This window comes from Hemibagrus wyckioides, linkage group LG20 (genome assembly GCF_019097595.1).
Source record: "Hemibagrus wyckioides isolate EC202008001 linkage group LG20, SWU_Hwy_1.0, whole genome shotgun sequence".
In the NCBI taxonomy this organism is placed as follows: domain Eukaryota; kingdom Metazoa; phylum Chordata; class Actinopteri; order Siluriformes; family Bagridae; genus Hemibagrus; species Hemibagrus wyckioides.
The window spans coordinates 5,503,812-5,511,916 of record NC_080729.1 but is presented as its reverse complement, the minus strand read 5'-3'; the positions used below and the strand labels follow the sequence as shown (position 1 = coordinate 5,511,916).

At 46.4% G+C, this 8,105-nt stretch overlaps 1 protein-coding gene across 1 annotated transcript in view; it reads left to right on the top strand.

The window, feature by feature from the left end:
* The window catches only part of znf407 (zinc finger protein 407), a 19,762-nt gene extending 13,902 nt beyond the window's left edge, over positions 1 to 5,860 (top strand). Inside the window, exons 6-9 of the mRNA XM_058418125.1 lie at positions 3,005 to 3,088; positions 3,169 to 3,289; positions 3,372 to 3,550; positions 4,194 to 5,860. Coding sequence (XP_058274108.1) covers positions 3,005 to 3,088; positions 3,169 to 3,289; positions 3,372 to 3,550; positions 4,194 to 4,990 — 1,181 coding nt within the window. The 3' untranslated portion in view covers positions 4,991 to 5,860. The remainder of the gene's footprint in view (positions 1 to 3,004; positions 3,089 to 3,168; positions 3,290 to 3,371; positions 3,551 to 4,193) is intronic.
* Positions 5,861 to 8,105: the final 2,245 nt, after the last annotated feature.

Genomic DNA, 8,105 nt, shown 5'->3' with positions numbered 1-8,105 from the left:
CACACACTCACTCACACACTCACTCACTCACACACTCACTCACTCACACACTCACTCACTCACTCACACACTCACACACACACTCACTCACTCACTCACTCACTCACTCACACACTCACACACTCACTCACTCACTCACTCACACACTCACTCACACACTCACTCACACACTCACTCACTCACACACTCACTCACTCACTCACTCACACACTCACTCACTCACACACTCACTCACACACTCACTCACACACTCACTCACACACACACTCACTCACTCACTCACTCACTCACACACTCACACACTCACTCACTCACACACTCACTCACACACTCACTCACTCACTCACACACTCACTCACTCACTCACTCACACTCACTCACACACTCACTCACTCACTCACTCACTCACTCACTCACTCACACACTCACTCACACACTCACTCACTCACTCACTCACACACTCACTCACTCACTCACTCACTCACTCACACACTCACTCACTCACACACTCACTCACTCACTCACTCACTCACACACTCACTCACACACTCACTCACTCACACACTCACTCACTCACTCACTCACACACTCACTCACTCACTCACTCACTCACACACTCACTCACTCACACACTCACTCACACACTCACTCACACACTCACTCACACTCACACACTCACTCACTCACTCACACACTCACTCACACTCACACACTCACTCACACTCACTCACTCACACACTCACTCACACACTCACTCACTCACTCACACACTCACTCACTCACACACTCACTCACACACTCACTCACTCACTCACTCACACACTCACTCACTCACACACTCACTCACACACTCACTCACTCACTCACTCACCCACACACTCACTCACTCACTCACTCACTCACACACTCACACACTCACTCACTCACTCACTCACTCACACACTCACTCACACACTCACACACTCACTCACACACTCACACACTCACTCACACACTCACACACTCACTCACACACTCACTCACTCACTCACACACTCACTCACACACTCACTCACTCACTCACTCACTCACTCACTCACTCACTCACTCACACACTCACTCACACACTCACACACTCACTCACACACTCACACACTCACTCACACACTCACTCACTCACTCACACACTCACTCACTCACACACTCACTCACACACTCACTCACTCACTCACTCACCCACACACTCACTCACTCACTCACTCACACACTCACACACTCACTCACTCACTCACTCACACACTCACTCACACACTCACACACTCACTCACACACTCACACACTCACTCACACACTCACACACTCACTCACACACTCACTCACTCACTCACACACTCACTCACTCACACACTCACTCACTCACTCACTCACTCACTCACTCACTCACTCACACACTCACTCACACTCACACACTCACTCACTCACACACTCACTCACACACTCACTCACACACTCACTCACACTCACACACTCACTCACACACTCACTCACACACTCACACACTCACTCACACACTCACACACTCACTCACACACTCACACACTCACTCACACACTCACTCACTCACTCACACACTCACTCACTCACACACTCACTCACTCACTCACTCACTCACTCACTCACTCACTCACACACTCACTCACACTCACACACTCACTCACTCACACACTCACTCACACACTCACTCACACACTCACTCACACTCACACACTCACTCACTCACTCACACTCACTCACTCACTCACACTCACTCACTCACTCACACACACACTCACTCACTCACTCACTCACACACTCACTCACTCACACTCACACACTCACTCACTCACTCACACACTCACACTCACTCACTCACTCACTCACACACTCACACTCACTCACTCACTCACACACACTCACTCACTCACTCACTCACTCACACACTCACTCACACACTCACTCACTCACTCACCCACACACTCACTCACTCACTCACACACTCACTCACACACTCACTCACTCACACACTCACTCACTCACACACTCACACACTCACTCACTCACTCACTCACACACTCACTCACACACTCACTCACTCACACACTCACTCACACACTCACTCACTCACTCACTCACCCACACACTCACTCACACACTCACTCACTCACTCACACACTCACTCACTCACACACTCACTCACTCACACACTCACTCACACACTCACTCACTCACACACTCACTCACACACTCACTCACTCACTCACTCACCCACACACTCACTCACACACTCACTCACACACTCACTCACCCACACACTCACTCACACACTCACACACACTCACTCACCCACACACTCACTCACACACTCACACACTCACTCACCCACACACTCACTCACACACTCACTCACACACTCACACACACACTCACTCACCCACACACTCACACACTCACTCACCCACACACTCACTCACACACTCACTCACACACTCACTCACACACTCACTCACACACTCACACACACACTCACTCACCCACACACTCACTCACCCACACACTCACTCACTCACACACTCACTCACACACTCACACACCTCCTGTCTTGTCCATCTTACACTGTATATTTAAAGAAACCTAGTTAGAAATTGTATTATTCTTTAGTGGGTGTGGTTAACTTATTAGGAGTTGCAGTTTATATTTAAGGAATAGTTGTATTATTAAGGGGTGGAGTTAATCTATGAGGGGGTGTGGTTAATATTAAATGAGAGGCTAATTTCCTAGGTGTATGGTAGGGAAAAAAAGCTCTTAAATATTAATCAGTGAGTTAATCAGTAGTTGTGAAGATGTGGTTAGTGTCCCAGAGGGTGTGGTTAATATATGAGGAGGTTGGGGTTAAGTGTAGATGATGATTAATTAATGGGTGTGTGTTACACATGTGAGAGAGTGCTTGATGTGTAAGTGGTTTTTTGTTAATGAGTTTCTTTTTCAGGTGAAAAGTCATTTCTGTGCGATCTCTGTGGTTTTGCTGGTGGAACTCGGCACGCTCTCACTAAACACCGGCGCCAACACACAGGTAACACACACACACACTCACGTAAATGTGTTCTTTTATAAATACATCCAGTGTTGTGACTCCGCCTTCTGTGTGTACAGGTGAGCGTCCATTCCGCTGTGACCTCTGCAGCTTTGCCTCCACCACTCAGTCTCATTTGACCCGACACAAACGCGTTCACACTGGAGAAAAACCATACCGCTGTCCCTGGTGTGACTACAGGTAACATCCTCTACCCTAATCCCTAATCCCTACACCCTACTCTCCGGACCATGCACACTAAGGTTATGCCTCTGCCTCTCAGGTCAAACTGTGCAGAGAATATCCGGAAACACATCCTGCACACAGGCAAACATGAGGGCGTGATGATGTACAACTGCCCTCGCTGTGATTTCGCAACCAATTCACCCTCTGAGTTCCGTAACCACCTTAAGGACAAACACCGGGACATTGAGAACCCTGACCTGGCTTACCTTCATGCAGGTAGTACACTACCCTACTCAGTCCATCCCTCCATCACCGGCTGTTTATTTATCCATGCACTTCCTCTTTGCACCTTTACCTTCATTTATCTGTCCATCAAAAAGGTTCATGATGAGTGAGTTGTGTGTGTGTAAGCTTTGGAGTTTATGGAGTTTTATTGTTTCTCAGCACACACATACACATAAACAAAATACATAAAATCTGACACACACAGGAGGAAAATGAGAGAGAGAGTGAAAAGCCTGTTGTGTTTAAGTCACCTGTGTGTGTGTGTGCATGTTGCTCTGGTTGACTGACATCTGTGAATCCTCTGAGTGAGTGTTTGTCATTCAGTGTTGATGTTTTTATCTTAAAATCTGTCACTCTGTGTGATTGACAGCTGTCTGTGCTACACTGTATGCAAGTGAGTCTGCCTTCACACACAAACACTTTCACACAAAGTAGAAGCTGACAGAGAGAGACAGAGAGACAGAGGAAAAAAAGAGGTAGAGAGGAATTGAGACTTTTCTCTCAACCGGTTCCCAGGTGTTGGAGTGAACTCCTCTGAATTTCTTCGAACACCGATTGAAGTCTTGTTAAAATATACTGTACATGCATTTCCTCTAGGATTTAATATTCTCTGCATGCGCATGTCTGTGTCCAGGAATCGTGTCAAAGTCGTTCGAGTGCCGGCTGAAAGGGCAGGGGTCGTCGTATGTTGAGGCCGACGCCCCGTTCACGCCAGACGAGGGTCGTTTAGGAGCTGAAACACTGCAGCAAGTCATCATCATCCAGGGATACGGAGAGGAGGCGGAGTTACAGGGCACAGAGATGGAGGAGGCGGAGCTGGAGGAATCGGCAGCTGCTACCCTGCAGACGCTGGCCATGTCCTCTGTCAATGCCGAGCTGCTGCAGGTTACGCAGGACGGATGCATTATTCCCTACACACACAAGAACTTTGTCCTGGTGGAGTCGTCAGGCTCAGGGGCGGAGCAAACATTGCAGAGGGCAGAGCAAACATCGCACGAAACCAGTCAGGATGGAACCGGCGCATCTACAGCTCTAGATGCTCTGCTGTGCGCAGTGTCTGAGATCGACCAGCAGGACGGTGCCTCTCAGCAGGACATCCGAACCACCGCTGAACAACAAGAAGCGCACGTCCAGGCGGAGGGGCAGGAGGCAGTGCAAGTTTACGGGGAGGTGGTACAGGTTTTGGGCCACGCCCATGAGGAAGTCCTACAGTTTGCTGCCAGCCAGCTGATGATGAGAGAAGGGCTAACACAAGTGATTGTGAACGATGAGGGAACGCATTACATTGTGACCGAGGTGGCTGACAGCACTGTATTTGAGGGGGCGGAGTCTGGACAGGAAGTAGCGTTTGTAGATGCTACAGGAAACCAGCCCAGTGAGGCTCCAGTCACATATGAAGCAGTCAGCCTTAAACAAGAAGCTCAGGAATGATTGTGGCAGGGCTGAAGCGTTTATAGTTTAGCACCGCCCCTTTTACATTTCTGGCCCCACCCAATTATTTACATAACTAAAAGTACAGCTACTGAACCGTTGTATCATATTATTATTATTATTATTATTATTATTATTATTATTATTTCAGAGGAATGTGTGGCCACTGTAGTTGTACATAGATCTTTTCCTGTCTAAAGCATAAACTTTCTATAAATGCAAATGCATAAATGCATGACATTAAGGTTTACAAACAGCACATTTACAGTCGTGAATCTGCAACAGCAAGCAAGATTCTTCGAATACATCTATCAGTCTTATTTTACAGCTTTTACAAACCTTATGGACAGGGTGAGGACATGTGGATGGCACCCAGGAGCCAAACCAAGGGGGTGGGGTCAAACGCAAAACTTCAGGGTCAAGAATTAAGCTAATTTGTGCTGAGGGTGGCTCCAGAGAGCCAGAGGGCAGGGCAAGATCAGATTGAAAGCTTTGGAGCACTCAGCAGGAGGAGTTCTGTGATACCAAGTGAGTGAACCAAGGGGGTGGAGCCAGATGCCGATGCACTGAGGAGGTGGGGCTAAACCACAAACCAATAAACTATAGATTTGTGTTTTGGTAAAAAATTACAGCATTGCATTCATGTATAATCAGCTTTGTGAGGATCTGATTTAAACAGGAGAGTAACAAACAACTCACACACACACACACACACCATTCTGAATCTTCTGTAGAAAACTGTTCTCCTGCTATGTTTTATAGATTTATCTGAAATGCCTAAAAGCGAGCGTTGGAAAGAAATGCACACTTGTTAATTTAACTGAATTTCAGTAAACATGTGTAAACAAATAAATACATAAATGCGTGTGTGGTTTCATTTCAGCTTTTCGAATGGGACACAATGTCAGGAAAATCTGAACAGCAGCTCTCATTATAACAGCCGGTCCATCAGCACACACGTGTTCACATACACACACTAACATTAAAAGACTCAAGAGCTCATGTAAACAGCCGACTGTATACGGTATCTTGTGAGAATAATGCCCTAACTACTGAAATCTGATAAAAGCCACTTAGGTCTCAGTATTCAGGATATTTAGTTCGTACACACCGTAACCTCTGTGTAAAACCCCAAAGAAGATCTGACAGCCATTGTGAATAAGAAGGGATTTGTACAACGCTGCAAAACACCCACCTCAAACAAAAGGGCCAGATCTTCATTTTCATTTCATTGTCTGTACCGCTTTTCCGATCTATCCTCTGGCTCAGGCGTCATCAGGCATCAAGGCAGGATACACCCTGGACGGGGTGTCAGCCCATCACAGGGCACACACACACTCGCCAATCTTCATATGAATGATGAAATGATTGACAGCTGTGCAGGTGTTTTAAACTCCCCAGTAGTAAATGGCCCTCTGGATGCCACGCCCCATCTCCTATCCTATCTCACATCAGTAATCATTTGGACATCTGGAGATCATTTCAAGGTTTCTATAAGGGACACCAGACAAGTGACAAGCTGTACTTATGCAGTGTTATGGTGGTTTTTTAGGCCTCCTGGTGGTTCGGCGGCAGGATCCTGCGCTCTCTTCACCGTGGCCCGGGTTCAATTGCTATGCAGGGTGCTAACCCAGCCACTGAAGAGTTAACTCTCAGTGCCGGTCCCAACCCTGGATTAAACGGGAGGGTTGCATCAGGAAGGGCATCCGGTGTAAAACCTGTGCCAGCTTGTAATACGCGGACCAAATGATCCGCTGTAGCGAACCCGAACACAGGTAGCAGCTGAAAGAACAACAACTCTTTAACGCATCTGTACATTTATTTACATCACTTTACATCACTCGACTTTTCAAATCCTGCTTTAACCCTCCTCCAGCATTTACATCACTCAGACCACAAAGTGATGACATCAACACACCGCAAAGGTTACATCATCATTCAGACATTCATCAGCATTAACACACACACACAAACACACACATGCACCACAGACAGAGACAGCCGTCCTGTATGGCTTTATTTGACTCTCTATGGACTAATTACAGTTCTCAGTGCTCTAACACTGAGACTGTGAAAGTGTGGGTCCCTCTAATCACCGGGCTCATTAACCCTTTACTTTCACAGCTTAGAATCACCATGACGACGAGAGAGACATCAGAGTCCCTTTGTCCCAAACCTCAGATGTGACCCTTCTAAACCCCCTCAAAAAAACACATGAATTAATTTAACAAAAATAATAAAATAAAGTGTGTGGAGGGGTGTGTTCAAGGTTTCACCTTCTCCATTAGCCTCCGAGAGACACCGTTCTAATTAATGAAGTCGTTACTGTAATGCCCCTTTGAGATCACTGAGAACTGATGCAGTGAGACACTCCTCATTAGCATAAATCATGAATATTCATTCAGTTTCCACTGACGACCCCCTTATTGCAGCATAACATTCACACTCACCCTTTTGCAGGCGCTCTGTCTTTCTGAGTCCGAGTTGCTCTCACGCTGTTTTTCTTGTGCTCTGTCTCTGTCCAAGTCTCTACAGATGTACAGTAAGTGATTTTAGGGCTAATCGTAACCGCTTAAGTCAAAAGTGTTCCCTGTCTCTCTTCATTTCTCTCTGAAGACAGTGCGTGTCTTCACTGGTGTGTGTTAATTTAACGAGGTGAACACTTACTATGTTCACTAATGAGAAAGAGTAATATAATAATTTGTACATAGTAAATTAGATAGATAGATAGATAGATAGATAGATAGATAGATAGATAGATAGATAGATAGATAGACTATATTGCCAAAAGTTTTGGGATGCCTGCCTTTACATGAACATGAATGTAATATGGAGTTCCTCCACACCAAACTCCCTCATCCATGTCTTTATGGACCTTGCTTTGTGCACTGGTGTGCAGTCATGTTGGAACAGGAAGCGGTCATCCCCAAATTGTTCCCCACAAAGTTGGGAGCATGAAATTGTCCAAAATGTCTTGGTATGAAGCTGAAGCATTAAGAGTTCCTTTCACTGGAACTAAGGGGCCGAGCCCAACGTCTGAAAAACAACACCTGAATTCAATGATTTGGAGATATAGTGTAGATAGATGTGTCCCCAAGTGGAAATTTGCAAAGAA